The 18,705-nt window shown below is 41.3% G+C and overlaps 1 protein-coding gene across 2 annotated transcripts in view; it reads right to left on the bottom strand.

Annotated features, from left to right (window-relative positions):
• IFT80 (intraflagellar transport 80) overlaps positions 1-18,705 on the bottom strand; it is a 66,663-nt gene that overhangs the window by 30,949 nt on the left and 17,009 nt on the right. For both annotated transcript variants that reach the window (XM_081954424.1, XM_081954423.1), the window contains exons 4-8: positions 18,492-18,602; positions 15,877-15,945; positions 11,654-11,763; positions 4,375-4,464; positions 3,043-3,180 (exon numbers count right to left, since the gene is read on the bottom strand). In XM_081954424.1, the coding sequence (XP_081810550.1) occupies positions 3,043-3,180; positions 4,375-4,464; positions 11,654-11,763; positions 15,877-15,945; positions 18,492-18,602 (518 nt within the window). The remainder of the gene's footprint in view (positions 1-3,042; positions 3,181-4,374; positions 4,465-11,653; positions 11,764-15,876; positions 15,946-18,491; positions 18,603-18,705) is intronic.

The raw sequence follows: 18,705 nt of genomic DNA, 5'->3' as shown, positions 1-18,705 counted from the left end.
TCATGAAGATGCATAACAATAGCAGAGAAAAATGTTCTATAATACTGTTTCATTGCCTTAGATGTTTCCGTGAACTAGTACAATGGAAGAAGCTGAAACTGTGATGCTACATCCATTGGGAAAATCAAAAACAACCATTCTCCACTATGAAAAAAGTGTTAGCCACACATTATCAACTCATGAACATGCACCAATATTTTATTCTCCAAGATACTGAAAAAGATTCTTTCTTATGAGTCATTTTGTATAATTGTAGGGAAGGATGAATATTAGAAGACTTTTCTGTCTTTCCTCCTCATTTCTATTGTATTTGCAACATTGAGAGAGCATGCAGGGATCTACAGGAAGTCACCCACAAGGTATATATGAATAGTCACAGGCTTTAAACCCTTTAAACCCTGTAAGTCTTAAAATGTTAAAAAGCATGGACACAGCATTTCCCCTACTGTTTCATACTTTAACAATGCTTTTAAAGGTGTGCTTAACATCTAAAATGAGAGTTAATTGAAGGTGAAGATGTTGGCCCAGAAATCCAGTGACTTTGAGTTCTAGTCACACTTTAGCCATGAAAAACTGGCTGGGTGACTTTTGGTCCCTCTCTTGGTCCACTCTACCTCACAGGATGGTTGTTGTGGGAAAAATAAAAAAAAAGAAATTGCCCTGTTTGCCACCTTGAGTTGCATATGGAAAAAAAGCAGGATAAAAAATATTTTTTAAAAAATGCACTTTCAAAGAGTATACTTATAGAAATGGCAAACTGTATACTTTTAGTATTAGCACTCCTTAGTATTATTAGTGCTACAAGAAAAAAAAGTCCTATACAAAAAAATGTATGTTAGCGTATTTAATTAAATTATGCTTTATAACTAGTCACATATGCTGCAGAAGGGTTAATGATATGTATATCTCTTGATGGTTCTCCAGGGAGCAATTTGCTGATTCAGCTCCATTACATCAGACACAATAAAAATGTCTGTTGACCAAAAAGCCAGGCCTGGTTTTCTTCAAACACTATCACACAAATAACCAGTGAATCATTCTCTCTTCTCTCTCAGCACTAGCACAGCTAATTCTTTAGCAGCTATTTATATTTAAGTTAAAGAAAAAACTTGCATGAAGCAGCAGAAATGTATAGAGGCAAGTCTAATAAATTATTACAGCCAGCTGTAAAGGAATAGATAGCATCTGGCTTTAGCTACTGTTAAAATCCACTCCTCTCCCAGAGCAAAAGAAAAAAAGAAAGCTTTCTAGGAAGCCCATTTAAAGAAATGTATTTTGTAAATTCATTTGCTTATGTCATTTCAACAATTAAGAACATTGTCATTTTGTAATAAACTTAAGATTTATTACCTTTAAATCAGAAATAAATAAAAATGTAGTTAAAATCTTCACTTTCCCCACAGGATTAAAAATGGAGTTGGAAACTCTTTATTCAGGAATGCTTAGGATAAATATTATGCAACTGCTTCTACTTAACTCTGTAATTTTCTTAAACCAGCTTTCCTTTTCTATACCATCCCATTTTAATTTTTTTCAAATTGAAGGAAGAACTACATAAAAGTAGTTTGCTTGGTATTTTGAGACATATCTCAGACAAAAATACATCTGAAGTAAAGGGTTTACTCCTTTAACTCTCAATTATTAAAAGAAAAACTTTGATGGATTAAATTAAACAGTCTTTTGTTAAGACATTCTTTGTAATGGTTGCAACTGCTAATACAAATAGCTGGAGAAAGGACTAAAGATATGGATTATTTTGACACAAAAATGAATGTTCATATTCTTAAATGCTTATTTTGAGAAGATATAAAATTACTCACAATTTACTCTAACTATTCCATTAGTTTGGTAATAACTTGTATAATCTAAAGATTGGCTATTGTTTTTTCTATGAAGCTTCTCCATGAAAGAAAGTTTGCGTAGGGTAGGAGAATGATGGAACAAGCCTGAGGATAATGTGTGGGATAAATGAACACATAAACAGTCCAAAAGGCAGAGCACCCATTAGAGAAGTTAAATATAGACCGATGACTTAAAAGGGGCAGAATGCAAAAGACCTGTGTAAAGAGATTTACAATACACTACAATAGATTACAATTCAAGAAGTCACTTTCAATGTTCTAAGTGCAGGCAAATATTGATGAGATGAGTAACAAACAAATTTCATAAATAAAACAAATTAATGTCAGCAATTATTATTTATTATTTACTGTTTTCACTAACATGTGATCCTTGCTTAACAACTCAGCCTCCTACAGGCCTGAAGAAATGGTAACTACAATTGGTCCTCATTCTTACAAAGGATGCAGCATCCTGTGGTTATGCAATCACCATTTGCAGCCTTCTTTGTCAGCTTCCTACAAGCAAAATCAATCAGGAAGCTAGGAAGAGATCAGAAATAGCGATCTCCTAATTTAATAACAGGATGCATTCAACAGCAGCAACTAGAAGTGCCAGAATTTGTGGAACTACACAGCATGGTACTTTGACATCACACACTCTGCAAAATCTTTTGATAATTTTTCTTAGGGTTGTTTGAAAAAAATCTTTCTTTGAAGCATATTCAAAAGGATCACTAGAATGAGCAACCAAAATTAAAAACTATGAAATGATACACTCCAACATAACAGATTCTTGTATAAAAAGACAAGATGGATTTTATTTGAGGACGTAATAACTATAAATTACATAATTTCCTTAAGCAGACCAACAGAATTCTGGAAATGAAAAATAATAAAATACATAGAAATTGACATCATCTGAAATCAGAAGGATATGCTGTTACAAATTTAACAAGTAAAAGTTGCTAAATACTGTATCTCCATTGATTAAAAAATCCTTGCTGATGGAATATAATAAAATGAGAACCAAAACAGTTTTGAATTTAAGACATGTCTTATATTCATCTATAAATGTAATAATTTTATTTATAATTCAAGAGAGATGTATAATTAAAATCTTAATCTTTGAACTCGTTTTCTTGAGTTGTATAGTACACTTAATATTTTTAAATAAATATATACCATCTGAACTATTACTTACCCCTGTTTTATCACAAAGTCTTAAAGTGTGAAAGGATCCAACAGCAAATAATTCCCCATCCAAAGCCCAAGCAACAGAAGTGATGGGATATTCATGTGACAGTGAGCTATACAGCAAACGACCATAGCTATCCCATACCTATTTTATTAAAGAACAAAAACCAAAGATTTGTATCATGATGTGATTTCATTTCAGTGAGACTGTGCGGTTTGTTTTTGCAGCTATGTAAAGTGATATTAATGTAATCTTGATTCAAAACTTAATAAATTTAAAATTCCCAAAGTATTTATTCTTGAATATGTTAGTACATTTAAACTGAATAGTATATATATATATATATATATATATATATATATATATATATATATATATATATATATATATATATATATATATATATATATATATATATATATATATATATATATATATATGATAGATAGATAGATAGATAGATAGATATAGATATATAGTAATGTAATGAACAGACATGATTTTTTACAATTTTTAATTCAAAATTTTAACTATAAAATTCTAATTTTTATATAGTTTTATATTCTAATGTTTTATTGCAGCGGTCTCCAACATTTCCAGCTAAAGCTTTGGCGGAGGACCACGTGGTGCGAGTCGATTCGGAACAAGGCTGTGCAAGCGGCAGGCACGCGCATTCACATGAGCAGGTCCATTTATACAAGAGGTAGGCACATGTACCCACCATTCGTGGAACTGGAGCTACATGTGCACTCGCCAGTCACTTACATGACCAGGTTCTGAATGGGCTGTGGTCCAGGGGTTAGGTACCCCTGTTTTATTGGGTATTTTTTATCGAGCCCTTCTTTGAGAATGATCAGCTTTTTAGAAATATGTAATATAATAAATAATGCTCCTGTCCCCTATTTTTCCCCACAACAACTCTGGGATGATTGGGGCTGAGAAAGAGTAACAGGGTCAAATTCACTCAGCCAGCTTTCATGCTTAAAGCATTAAAATTGTAATTAATTATGATTGTAATTAATTATAAGTATGTGGTAAGTTTAAGACATTCTTGGTACAGGTAGTCATACAGCTTCCATAATTGGAATCAGTAATTCAGTCATTAAGTGAAGCGGTCACTAAGGAAAAAGGCAAAGATTGATAACTATGAACAGTCGCTAAATGAGGCAATTACTAAACAAGGATTACTTGTAGATACACACACACACACACACACACACACACACACACACACATACTGTTTCAAGGAATATGTAGTGAAATATTAGCTTCTTTTATTTAACTGCACTTATGATAGTTAATTGCATATTTTAATAAATTTTTGGAAAGAATGCATACCTTATATTTACAGTCTTCCCCAGCTGACAAAATAAGGTCATTGACAGAATTCCAATCAACTTTTAGAATAATTCCATCATGAGCTTTCCACTGGGAACAAATAGGAAGAAGAAATATATTTAAAATAAAGCTTATAATAATGCAACAATCAAGTTTTATATCCAAAGCTGCATTGATGTTGTCACTACCAACAGACAAGTACAGGTGTTCTCTACCAAGAACTCCTGGATAAATAGAGAAGTGTGTCTTTTATTAAGAGCTAGAAATGTTGCTTTCCACTCTGGTGACGCGGTACAGAATAGCGAGGTGAAAGCTAAATTGAAAAAGGGCATTAGGGACGCTAAAGCTACATACAGACAGAGAATTGAACATCTTTTTGAGAACTCGGACTCTCATTGGATATGGCAGGTTCTGCAACAAATCATGGGGCAGAGCAATAAAAATAGTTTGTCCAGCAGTAATGACTACTGCTGGACAGTACTACTCTGACTACTACGGAACAGATAAATCAATTCTTCAGCCATTTTGAGGTGGAAACAGGAACGACCATCATTCCAGCATCTACCACTGATACTAACACCTACTATCGATAGACAACCACTTCCACTGCAGATCTCTGTTGTGAGATGCGCTTTCCAGAATGTTAACATCCGGAAGGCAGCTGGGCCTGATGGAATCATGGGACGAGTTGTTAGGGACTGTGCTGCAGAGCTAGCTGGAGTGTTCACGGATATTTTCAATCTATCCCTGTTGCAGTGCTCTATCCCTACCTGCCTGAAGACATCCATTATAGTGCCAATCCCTAAACAGACAGTAGTGGTATCTCTTAATGATTATAGACCAATAGATTGAACATCTGTTATCATGACATGTTTTGAGAGACTGGTGTTGAACTATATTAAGGCTAGTTTTCCATCTACTTTGGACCCATACCAATTTGCATATAGAAGTAATAGATCAACTGATGATGCTATGTCTATTGTTGTCCATACTGTATTAAATCATTTGGAACAACAGGGAACATATGTAAGGTTGCTATTTGTGGATTGTAGCTCTGCCTTTAACACCATTCTACCCAATAGGTTGTTTCTTAAAATGTCCAATTTGGGTATAAATCAGAGGATCTGTTTGTGCAGAAAGGATTTTCTGACAGTTAGGCCACAGTCAGTAAGGATGGGATCTCACCATTCTTCTACCCTGATATTAAGCACAGGAACTCCCCAGGGATGTGTGCTAAGCCCCTTCCTTTATTCTTTGTACACACATGACTGTACCCTCATTGTATAACACCAACACAATTATTAAATTTGCAGATGACACGACAGTGGTGGCGGTCATTAATAAGAACAATGAGTCTGCTTATAGGAAGGAAGTACAAGGGCTGACATTGTGGTGTAAAGAAAATAATCTTACACTTAACACCCAAAAAACTAAAGAACTTATAATTGACTTCAGTAGGAAGAGAGATGTATGTTTACCACTGTACATAAATGACGGGGAGGTGGAGAAGATTGATAGTTTGAAATTACTGGGCATTTATATCTTGGAGGACCTCTCATGGACCATGAATGCTAACAGGTGAAGAAGGCACAGAAGAGGCTGTACTTCCTGAGAATGCTAAGGAAGATAAATCTATCTCAGTACCTACTTCTGTCCTACTATCATAGCACTATTGAGAGTGTCCTGACATACAGCATTCTTGCATAGTATGGGAGCAGCTCTGCAGCGGACAAAAAAGCTCTACAGAGAATCATTAAAGCTGCCTAGAATATCACCGGGCTCCAGTTACCAGCCCTGGATAACATCTTCGCATCTCGCTGTTTGAGGAAGTTGCATAACATTCTCAGAGACACTTCCCATCCTGCTTACAATCTTTTTAGACTGTTGCCTTCTGGCTGAAGACACAGAACAATTAAAACTAGGACCACACATCTTCTGAATAGCTTTTATCCCAGAGCTATAATTACACTCAACAATTAACTAAAGGGCCACCACCAGTGAGCTATTGAACAGCACTACTTGGTTTGTTGTGTGGATGTTTGGGTGGATTAGGGGCAGGGAATTTTTTGATGGGTGGGGGTGTGTTTGGGGATTGTTATGTCACTCATGTCTTAGACTGGATAGAGACGCTTGGAAGACTGGTGGCCATTTGTTGAAGGTCTGACTTTTTACCCTCTCACCCTTGCTGACAACTTTCCTTCCTCTATTCAATTTACTATCTGACCAAGGCTTACCTTAACGCCCTGCTACAAACTGCTCCTTAGTGCCACCGTGTTACAAACTGCTCCCCAGTTCCCCCTTGAGGCTCCACTTGTAGACCATTCTGGCTAGCCTGCTAGCTCACCAACCTACCCTTTCCATCCAGGGTAAGGATAACCACCATCTACATACCCCCTTTGTGGGGGAACCCTGGCTCACGAACAAACGTATGATTTTAACAACAGCACCCGAAAATGAGCTCGCCCCTATGACTACCTATGAACTCTATATATTCCAGGTCAGACCTATTACTACTGCGAGAGTCCCCCCTCTCGCAGGTATGGCCCTCAGACCTTTCAAGGTCCCACCTTGATGACGGGTTTGTTAACCCAGAGAGGTGGAGGAAGCGGAAATTAAGGGGGTTTTTAATTAATCATTTTTTAACAGTTTTAAGGGGTTCCAGGGTAGGGGGGAAGGGGATTCAGGCCAGGAGGGAAAGTAGAGCCAGGCAAACAGGTGTGGGAGGGAGCGGAGGGAGCGGAGTGGGGGAGGAGAGTGATAATAGCATTCCAGTACAGGGCTCTGTTATACCAACGGTCGGGGGGAGGGGTGGGTGCGAGGACAGACTAAGAACCTGCAGTCGGTTGGGAGACCGTGGTTGTTGGTTACACCCGGTCGCTTGTACCAACCCCCGCACGCTAGGTGGCCAGGATCTACAGAGCCAGGGCCTTAGGCTGATGTTATGCAATGCGAGGTCCGCTGTTAACAAGGCCCCCCTCATTAATAACCTGATTTTGGAGGGGGAGCCGGACCTTGCAGGAATAACAGAGACCTGGTTGGGCCACGAGGGAGGTGTACCCCTCGTGGACATGTGCCCACCAGGTTATCGTGCATTCCACCAGCCACGGGCCCAGGGTAGGGGTGGTGGGGTAGTGGTAATTATCTGGGAAGACCTGGAGCCGAGAGAGTTCACTGTGCCACAGACATCCGGGTGTGAATCCCTTGTTGTGAGATGGGGCCCAGGGAGACAGTTGGGCCTGCTGATTGTATACCTGGCTCCTCGCTATACATCAGCAGCCCTGCCTGAGCTCCTCGAGCTGATCGCAACGATGGCAGTTGAAACCCCCAAACTTTTGGTCATGGGGGACTTCAACTTGCCATCGGTGGGAGAAGCATCTGAGGTGGTTCAGGAGTTCATGGCTTCCATGACAGCCATGGACCTGACTCAGTTAATTCAGGGTCCCACACACGAGGGAGGTCACACGCTGGATCTTGTTTTTGTCTCTGACCAGTGGACGAGTGATCTGGGAATAGGGGACATAGCTATTACTCCCCTGTCATGGTCAGACCACTCACTTCTCCGACTTGACTTCCCTGGTGCTACCCCCCGCCGCGGGGAGGCGGAACCGGAATGTCCTAGATGGTTCCGCCCCAGGCGCCTGATGGAACCGGAAAGGTTCCAGACGGAGCTTGGGCCACCTCCTGTAGACCTGACCTGCCCCCTGATAGAGGACCTAGTAGCCACCTGGAATAATGCGGCTGCCGGGGCCTTAGACCGGGTGGCGCCTTTGCGGCCTCTCCTGCGACAACGAACCATCCTGGCCCCTTAGTTCACCGAGGAGCTAAGGGTGATGAAACGCCACAAGAGACGCCTAGAGAGCCGATGGAGATCCTCCCGTTCCGAACTTGACCGAACACAGGTACGAACCTACTTAAGGACATACCTTGTGGCAATAAGAGCGGCCAAACGTCGACATTGTGCCGCCCTTATTGCGTCCGCAGATAACCGCCCTGCCGCCCTGTTTCGGGTGACCCGCTCTCTTCTTTCGCAGAGACCGCGGGAAGCCCCTTTACAGGGCAGGGCAGAGGAATTTGGGAAATATCTGCAGGATAAAATCGCTCAAATCCGGAGGGAATGGGTCCCACTCAGTGGGCTAGGAGGGATGCCCCAGGCGAGTCTTGAGAGACCATTCTGGGAGGAGTTTGACTCGGTTGCCATCGAGGATTTGGACAGGTTACGCGGGCAACTACGAGCCACCACATGTTCATTGGACCCGTGTCCCTCCTGGCTTGTACTGGCATCCTGGGAGGTTACACAAGATTGGCTCTTGGTGCTAGTGAACGCTTCATTGGGCGAGGGGTTCTTACCGGCCGCCTTGAAAGAGGCGGTTGTGAGACCCTTACTCAAGAAGCCTTCCCTGGACCCAACGGAGCTAGCCAATTACCGTCCTGTCTCCAACCTTCCCTTTTTAGCGAAGGTTGTAGAGAGTGTGGTGGCCCAACAGTTCCCACGTCACCTGGAGGAGAATGATTATCTAGACCCGCGCCAGTCCTGCTTCCGACCCAGGCACAGCACAGAGACGGCCTTGGTCGCGTTGGTAGATGATCTCTAGAGGGCCAGGGATAGGGGCTGTTCCTCTATCCTGGTCCTATTAGATCTCTCAGCGGCTTTTGATACCATCGACCATGGTATCCTCCTGCACCGGCTGGAGGGGCTGGGGGTAAGGGGCACCGTTCTACGGTGGTTCTGCTCCTACCTCTCCGACCGGACGCAGCGTGTGTTGGCAGGGGAGCAGAGGTCGTCCCTGAGGCCTCTCACTTGTGGGGTGCCGCAGGGGTCGGTCCTCTCGCCTCTCCTGTTCAACACATATATGAAACCGCTGGGTGAGATCATCCGTGGTTTTGGGGTGGGATATCATCTGTACGCTGATGATACACAGCTGTACATCTCCACCCCGAACAACCCCAATGAGGCCGTTGAAATGATGTCCCGGTGTTTGGAAGCCGTACGGGTCTGGATGGGTGACAACCGACTCAAACTCAACCCCTCCAAGACGGAGTGGCTGTGGCTTCGGGCCCCCCGGTTCAACCAGCTAATTCCAACACTGGCCATTGGGGGCGAACAACTGGCCCCCATGGAACGGGCGCGCAATTTGGGCATCCTCCTGGATGCCCGGCTGTCCATGGATGACCATGTGGCAGCCGTGGCGAGGGGGGCGTTCCACCAGGTTCGCCTGGTGCGCCAATTGCGCCCCCTATTGGACCGGGATGCCCTTCGCACAGTCACTCACGCGCTGGTGACGTCCCGCCTAGACTACTGTAATGCTCTCTACATGGGGCTTCCCTTGAGATGCACTCGATGACTGCAGCTGGTCCAGAACGCGGCCGCGCGGGTGATTATGGGGAGTACGACATACTCCCATATAACACCTCTCCTGCGCGAGCTGCACTGGCTTCCTGTGGTCTATCGGGTGCGTTTCAAGGTATTGATTACCATCTTCAAAGCGTTCCATGGCACAGGACCTAGCTACATGCGGGATCGCATCCTGCCCCATACATCCCTACGACCAATCCGCTCTCACAGAGAGGGACTTCTCCGGGTGCCGTCCACTAAGCAGTGCCAGAGGTCGGCGCCCAGGAGTAGGGCCTTCTCTGTGATGGGCCCAGCCCTCTGGAATGACCTCCCCCCGGATATTAGGATTACCACCGACCTCCGCTCCTTCCGTTCAAAACTCAAGACCCACCTTTTTCAACTAGCAGGCCTGGCTCAACCATAGCTCCATTTTATTCCTCCTGGCAATTTTTAAACTTGTAATTTCTATTGGGGTTTTAATTTAACTTATTTTAATATTTTTATGTTATTATAATATTGTATTGTGTTTTATACCTCCTCCGTACAATGTGTAATTCTATAATATGTGTTTTTATTTATTGTACGCCGCCCCGAGTCCCTTTGTGGAGAGGGAGCGGCTAACAAATTTAATAAAAGAAATAAATAAAATAAAGTGTGTTGGGCCTGGTCTCTGGGTGTTATATGAATTTCTTTGAATGTGTAAACTGTATATATACATAATGACAATAAAGTAAAGTAAAGTCCCAAGAGCTCTAAATATTAACAAGGTATAATATTAAGGAAGTTAGTTTTAAATAAATAACACTTTAGTCAAAATATTTGATGTATACACACCAGTAGTGGGTTCCGGATCCCGTTGCAACCGGTATGCTGAGATGGGGCCGAGCATCCTCGGTGGGCATGTGAGCTGGGCACACATGTGCACGCCACTGCCCAGCGACACTCAGCTGCTTGGCAGAGGTCGTGCAGGCGCCGCACTCTGCGCGCGTGCGCAATTGGCCCGTTTGCCTCAAAAAGCAGTAAGGAACGCAGGCGGGCCAAATGGCCCATCGTTCCAGTACCATAGCTGCTGCTCCCAGCTACCACCAGTGCACCTGTACCGGGCCGTACCGCCCGGAACCCACCACTGGTATACACAAAAAGAGATTGAACTTCAGTTTGCAAAAAGATTGCTTTAACTTAGATTGTATAAAACATGTTTATGGATTTGATTAATTGAAACTTAAAATACATCTTAGTACAGCTCTGTTACATATAATTGAAACAATAAACTCACAAAATAGAATGGACCCTTGATGCCATTATTTAGCAACCATTTCAATTAGCATATTTCGAAGTAGCTCTACTTTTACATGCTAATTTTACTAAGACATTGAATTACTTTAAATACAATTTCCATAATTGTTTCACTTTGTTTAATACTGTACTTTGCACTATATTTTACAGTTCTTCCCTGAACAGGTGTTAATCCTCTTCCCCCGCACATTTTCCAGAATTAAACTTTCATATTAGATGATAATTTGTAATCTAATTCCAGATTAATTTAATGCTGGCCCCTTGTTCTGGTGCAGTGATTACGGCACTGTTTTTCAAGCTCAGCAACTTTAAGATTTGTGCTGGCTGGGGGAATTCTGCGACTTGAAGTCCACTCATCTTAGCTGTAATTTTACTTTTTAAAGTTAGCATGATGGCATGCATTAAGTAGTAAAGTAATAACTAACTTAATTCAATTTGTCTAGTTTAGGATTAGAATCTAAGCTTTTGTATAACAGGTACTTCTGAGTACCAATTCTGAAATAAATGGTGACAATTCTATCAACATAACATATTCTCTGAATGCCATACATCACCGTATTTCACACAAGAAAGGTAAGGTGAAGAGTACTGTTTTGTCCACTCAATATTTTGCAATCATTATAATTATTAAATACTCTGTATTAATTATACCTGTAAAACTTTAGCATTTGGCTGAAGTGGTTTGATAATCAGTTGTTTTCCTGATGTGTAAAGAATTTTTTCAGAATCTGGACCCCATGCAACTGAATATATTGGTGTTCCTATTGAGATAAGGGGAGAAAACTACAGTGACACACATTGCTGAAAAATGCTATTATTATTTACATTCCAAAATAGTTTAATACTGTTCTAATCTATTTCAGTTTTATAACATGTGTTTAAACAGGATAGAATTAGCAACAAAGGTAAACTTTTATGCAAAGTTATGCTCTCTCCATTCTTATATAACATTTATGTAAAACTGCTAGGGAGATCATCTATCAGTAAGTATTCTACAAAGCTGTGCAAAAGTCCTCCTAGTCATAATAATAATAATAATAATAATAATAATAATAATAATAATAATAATAATAATAATAATAATAATAATTATTATTTTATTTGTTAGCCGCAACCCTCTCCCGAAGGACTCGGGGCGGCGTACAATCAAAACAAATAAAATACAGCTAAAGACAAACATACATAAAACAAAGACATATACATGTGCATGGAGGAGGTAGACTAATGAGTGAGAACAATTAAAAAACACAATTTAAAATCCCATTAAATAAAATTACCGAATTAAAAAACCCGTCAGGAGCGATATGAAGTTATGGTTGAGCCAGGCCAGCTATTTGGAATAGGTGGGTCTTGAGCTTTACACGGAAGGAGCGGAGGTCAGTGGTGGTCCTAATATCCGGAGGGAGGTCATTCCACAGGGCTGGGCCCGCCACAGAGAAGGCTCTGCTCCTAGGCACCGCCCCTCGGCATTGTCTGGTGGACGGCACCTGGAGAAGTCCCTCTCTGTGTGAGCGGATGGGTCGTAGGGATGTATGGGGCAGAATACGATCCCGCAAGTAGCTAGGTCCTGAGCCATGGAGCGCTTTAAAGATCGTAATCAGCACCTTGAAACGCACCCGATAGACCACAGGAAGCCAGTGCAGCTCGCGCAGGAGAGGTGTCACATGGGAGTACTGAGTACTCCCCATAATCACCCGCGCGGCCGCATTCTGGACCAGCTGTAGTCTCCGAGTGCATTTCAAGGGAAGCCCCATGTAGAGAGCGTTACAGTAGTCCAGGCGAGACGTCACCAGCGCATGAGTGACTGTGCGTAAGGCGTCCCGGTCCAATAGGGGGCGCAATTGGCGCACCAGGCGAACCTGGTGGAACGCCCCCCTGGCCACAGCTGTCACATGGTCATCCATGGACAGCCTGGCATCCAGGAGGACGCCCAAATTGCGCGCCCGCTCCACGGGGGCGAGTTGAACGCCCCCAATGGCCAGAGATGGAATTAACTGGTTGAACTGGGGGGCCGGAACCCACAGCCACTCCGTCTTGGAGGGGTTGAGCTTGAACCTGCTCTTACAGCAGGAGTCATGAATCAAGGAGGCGCCCCAGATTGCACACCATGTCTGTCTGGGGCTTTATAACCCAAATCAGCAAAGATGACAGACAATATAGAACACAATCAAAATATTTTTAAAGGAACAAGCCCTTGAAAGATATTCAGTATTAAGTATGTTATTGTCAAAAGAAAAATGAAATAAAGGGTTTCTTAGAGAGAAATGGAGGTAGAGAGGTGGAAATAAAGGATATTAAGATAAAGAAAGTTAGCAGGGAGGAGAAAAAGTCAAGATCATCATCAGCATTGCTTTCTATCTTACTTTCTTCTTTCAGCATGGAGATACGTAAAGAGCAAACTGAAACAACAAGCATATACAGGGAAGCATTCTTCTTAATCCGCAACAAAAGAATTCCCTTCCCACAGAGAATCTCCAAATGAGCTACAACTGGCAAGATTGCAGGAATTTTTATCTGGATTGACTTTTGGGGGATGAATCTTTAATATTATATTTTAGCATTTATTTTCTATTTTATTCGGTTCATTTTTGTCACTTATTAGTCAAGCTCCTGACCCCAAATAGCTTACTGAAACTCAAAGGTAATAAATTAAGGTCTGAAATGGGTTTGTCAGCAGAAAAAGCAAAAGAAACACAGCCAAGCTATTTCCAAGTTGTTCAAAGTGGTTCAAAGAACCAGGGCAGGAGAACTTAAATGGGGATGAAATTTCTGTGAATGCTGGAGTGGCCATAAATCAAATTATCTGATATTTTTCAGTCAGGATTCAGCTCTGGGTACAGGACTGAGGCTGTGTCTTATCTACATTCCAACTGTATGATTTGTGTGATTTCAGCTATCCAAACATTGTTATAGAACTGTATAACTGCATTATAGAATACTAAACTAACATTCTCAATCAATAAATCAAAAATAATATACATTAGATAGCCCCAATACATTATTCTCAGTTGAACTCAGAATTTATTTATCTGGTTGAAGAAACAGCAGTAGAGAATCTCAGCAATCGTCAAAGCAACATATAGCGAAAAAGATTTAAAGTCAAACAACATTAATGAATTTAAAATTGAATAAAATTAAATATTGGAATAAATTAACAAAGGAAGGCGTGAGGATTTTACTATCGTGGCATTCTTATCAATTTTAGTAATGATGTTTATCCATTGCTAACTTTATTTGATATAGCAATACCGTGTTTCCCCCAAAATAAGACAGGGTCTTATTTTCTTTTGACCCCTGAAATAAGTGCTTGGCCTTATTTCATTTTCGGGGAGGTCTTATTATTTTTGAGATGCAGAGGCGGTGAGCGTGGTCACCTCATGGCTGCTGCTACATTGCAATATTTTTTTGGGGGGGGGGCTTATTTTAGGGGGAGAGCTTATTTTAGATCATGCGCTCAAAAGCTTGATTGGGCTTATTATCCAGGGACGTCTTATTTTTGGAGAAATAGGGTAGCAATAGCACTTAGATTTATATATTGCTTCACAGTGCTTTTACATCCCTCTCTAAGCAATTTACAGAGTCAGCATATTGCCTGCAACAATCTGGGCTCTCATTTTACTCACCTCAGAAGGATGGATCAACCTTGAGCCTGGTGAGATTCGATCTGCCAAATTGCAGGCAGCCGGCAGTCAGCAGAAGTAGCCTGTAGTTCTGCATTCTAACCACTGTACCACCACAATTCTTAAAATTTTTAGAAATACTCCTATTTCTCCTATTTTCATGGTAACACCACTGTAACTTGGACTAAAGATTTGCATACCACATTTAGTGATTGAGACACTCAATTGAATTATAATTGGATTATACTTTTGTTTCCATAGGGATGCTGTTACATTTCTAATTCAACAATAAAACTTATTAGACTGATCCAATTCTAAGGTGACTAGTTCATTCTCTGACATTAGCTATTCTTTCTTCTCAGTTGACTTCATCTGAAATTGAATCACCTAACCCCTCTGATAAGCTGCATTAGATATTTTGGTTCCAGTTTTTGAAAAGTTACTTTCAAAAATGAATTCCCATTCATGGCTGACTCCATACATAGGGAAAGTCCATATTTATGTTTGATTACTAGAAGGAAAATATAGAAAAACAGTCCCTTTAATATAAATGACTCCTTTTGTATTTGCTCTTTGCTGGAAAATAACCTTATCACTCAAGCTGATAAAATTAGGAAGCAGTTAAAAAAAAAAACCTAAAAGAATAAATAGGATAAAATACCTCTTTAGGTATAAATAGGATAAAATACCTCTTTAGGTATTTTATGGCTTATTTAAAACTACTCTAAGAAAAACTCAGGATAAAACAATTATCAGAGTTTTGAATAAGAGAAACAGAACCAATAAAAATATAGTTGGCTATCAGATAAATGATAATTGGAAAAAGTGCTGCTTTAAACGAGAATTAAAAGAAGTAGAAATTCTGGAATAGGAAGTAATGTGGCAGTACTGTGAACAAAATGGAAGCTGAAAACACAAGGTGTTTTCAGAGTTTGAAAACTGGGGACTCCTTTTCACTATATACCATCTAAAATGTCAGTAAGACATCTAATAAAGAAAACATAGGTAAATAAAGGCAAATATATGTGTCCCAGGATAATGTTGCAGGATCCAAACTGAGCTAGTCATCGGGACCAGATATTTTACTCTTCCAAGCTTTCAGACTCATGCTGAAGCACATCATCAGGGAAGATCTCATATGCATTCTGGAGAATTCAGAATGTGTATTCTGGAGAATGTGTTTTCTGAAAAACTCAGAATTCAGAATTTATTCTTAGGTGGAATTTCAAAAACAATAAAGAAATAACAACTTACCTTGTTGTACTAATGTGGATCTTAGCATTCCACTCTTGGACCAAATTTTTATTTGTCCATCTTCACCAACTAGAAATAAATATCAAAGTCTTTGCTTAACTATGTTTTTAGCATTAAAATCCTTTAAAAGTTTGAATATTATAAGTTGCATTATGACTTTACTCCTAAAAAGCAGTACTAACAGTCTTGAAGTGTTTCTCATTGCTTTCTGAGGAATCTTATGGTAAAAAGAACTATCAATTTCTGACACACAGTGTTGTCAGAAATCAAGGTTGGCTTGACATCTTACCATAGTCCTGTTTAGATAATTTTCTTAACCATCTGATGAGTAATTTAAGAAGAAAATATAAAGAAATGATAACCTCTAGTTTAAGAAAGGAAAATAAAATTTCCTAAATATATATTGCATTTTCTTGTTTTTTAAAGTTTTTATTTCTTCTGCATGTAATGTATACACATTCAAATCTGTAATACTAACAGCAGAAACTATTATAATCACATGCAAAAGAGCAATAGTGATCATATATTTAAAAAAGGCTGGCCCAGGCTTTTGCTATTTTATACAAATGGAAAATATGTCTGCGTAGTTCTTATTGTATTGCCTGCACTAAATATCTGAAGTTCACGAAAGCCCTAAATTCAATTAACAATTGGATTTTGAATTTGACTTATTTCTGTGAGTTGATAATGAACATTATTTTATTACTATAGTCAATACAATTATTATATTCACTATTTTCTACTTTTTAATCTATATACTGCACATAAATAGTATGAATTTATACTTGTACTATGTACAATATATGTCAACTTCTATTTACTCAGGGATTCACTGAAATATCTAATCTGATAGGCAGTGACGTGCGGTGAGGGTTATGGCTGGTGAGGCTGGTGACGTCATCAGGAAGGCGGAGAATGGGACCACGTGTGCAGGAGGCTGAGGCAGCCTCAGCCTCCAGCACACGTGGTCCCATTCCCCACCTTCCTGAGTGAACATTAAGGGGACCGCGGAGTGCACTGATCCGCGTAGCATTGCTTCCTCCACCGGCGCAGTCCACTTCCCCTCCCCCACTCCTTCAAGGTCTCCCACCAACCCAAAGCCCGATCCCCAGCTCCCTCGGGCCTTCTGTATCCCCCTAACTCCTCCTGCACGGCTTCTTCAGCGTCGTCACCTCAGCGAAGCCCTGCCTTGGCAGCCAGCAAAAGACCCGCCGGCTCCCGGGAATGGCCCCACATCAAACGAGAGACTCACCTACAGGGCGGGCCTTTCCCGACCCGCCGACTCCGAGAAAAAAATCCGGGTGAGGGAGGGAGACGCACAAAATGGGGGCAGGAGCTTCCCAGGGGTGTGGGAGAGGAGGAAGAAGAAGAAGAGCCCATCCAAGGCTTGCAGCCGCCGGCGCCCACAAACACGGGCCCATGGTGGTGGGTTGCTTTGCGTTTGCTTCCTAAAGACCCGAGAGGTGACGGGCCGGCTGTGTGGTTGTCAAGCGGCTTCACCAATCACTGCCCAGGAAAAGCGGCTCCGCAGGGCCCGGTGGCAAGGCTTGAGCGGGGTGAATGGGAAAGGAACGAAAGGGGCTGCGCTTTCACCCCGCTCAAGCCTTGCCACCTGCAGCCACCGCCCGCCCTCGCTGCCCCTTTCATTGCTTTCCCATTCAGGCGGCTGCGCTTTCGTGCCTTTGTCATCCAGCAGCGCCATTTCTGCCTCCGCCCTCCGCAGCTCCCGGGCGCGGCTGGACGGATGTAGCCACAGCGATGCCGAGGCGGTCCGGGCGGACGAAAGAGCGAGTGAGGCAGCATGATCCTCGGTCGCTCGCCCGCCGGACTGTCTCGGCGCCATTCTGGCTACCTCCGTCCGGGCGCCCCCGGGAGCTGCAGAGGGCGAAGGCAGAAATGTTGTCGGCGCTGCCGGATGACGAAGGCACGAAAGCTTTTGTGCCTTCATCATCCGGCAGCGCCAACAACATTTCTGCCTCCGCAGCTCCCGGGCGCGGCCGGACGGATGTATATAATATTATAATATTATGTATGTATATATAGTATATAATATTATATACTATTATTTCATGAAGAGAGGTGAGGCTCTGCCTCCCCTGCCTCCCCTGCCCGCACGTCCCTGCTGATAGGGTATTTTACATAAAGAAGTATATTGCAACTATTTTCACTGTTGTATAAATCAATACAAGTGATGAACAACTAGTTCTTATTCCATGATGTTGCCCTTCAGTCAGTTAGCTTTATGACTGAATTATACAATAAATAAAGTTTTTCATATCCAATGTAGCCTCTGGTTTAGCTACTTTCTGAATACACAATGGTAATGTACTATTAGAGTTCAAAGCAACATATTCTACAAACGAAATAATGAAATAAATATGAATGCTTTCTATATAACTGGCTATCTATCTTTATATAATTTCCATGCAATATATATTTTATATAGTAGTCATGTTACTTATTTTCAATCATATAATTGAAAAAATTAAGCAATTACACAAATGTTATTCCAATCTTTCTTTCAATTTCTGCACTTTAAAAAAAGGGCAATTCTCCTTCTGCATGTTGGGGTAATCATATTCCTTCAGGACATACTTAGAGATGAATGCTGTTACCTGTAACAAGTGCGGTACCTTCATAATTCCATCTTCCTGCAAGTACAGCTCCGCAGTGGGCTTCTACACTTTTTTCAACTCTTCCAGTTTTGGAAATCAAATGAAACTTACCTATAGGAATATTATAGTAATTATATTGCACTATAAATCTAATTTACATACAAAGATTATTTCTGAAAAACAGCATTTCATTCTTCTCTTTTTCTAATTTATT

Source organism: Natrix helvetica, assembly GCF_964273705.1.
Source record: "Natrix helvetica genome assembly, chromosome: 5".
Taxonomy (NCBI): Eukaryota; Metazoa; Chordata; class Lepidosauria; order Squamata; family Natricidae; genus Natrix; species Natrix helvetica.
The sequence above is the reverse complement of the archived record's forward strand: the minus strand, read 5'-3'. Positions and strand labels throughout refer to the sequence as shown.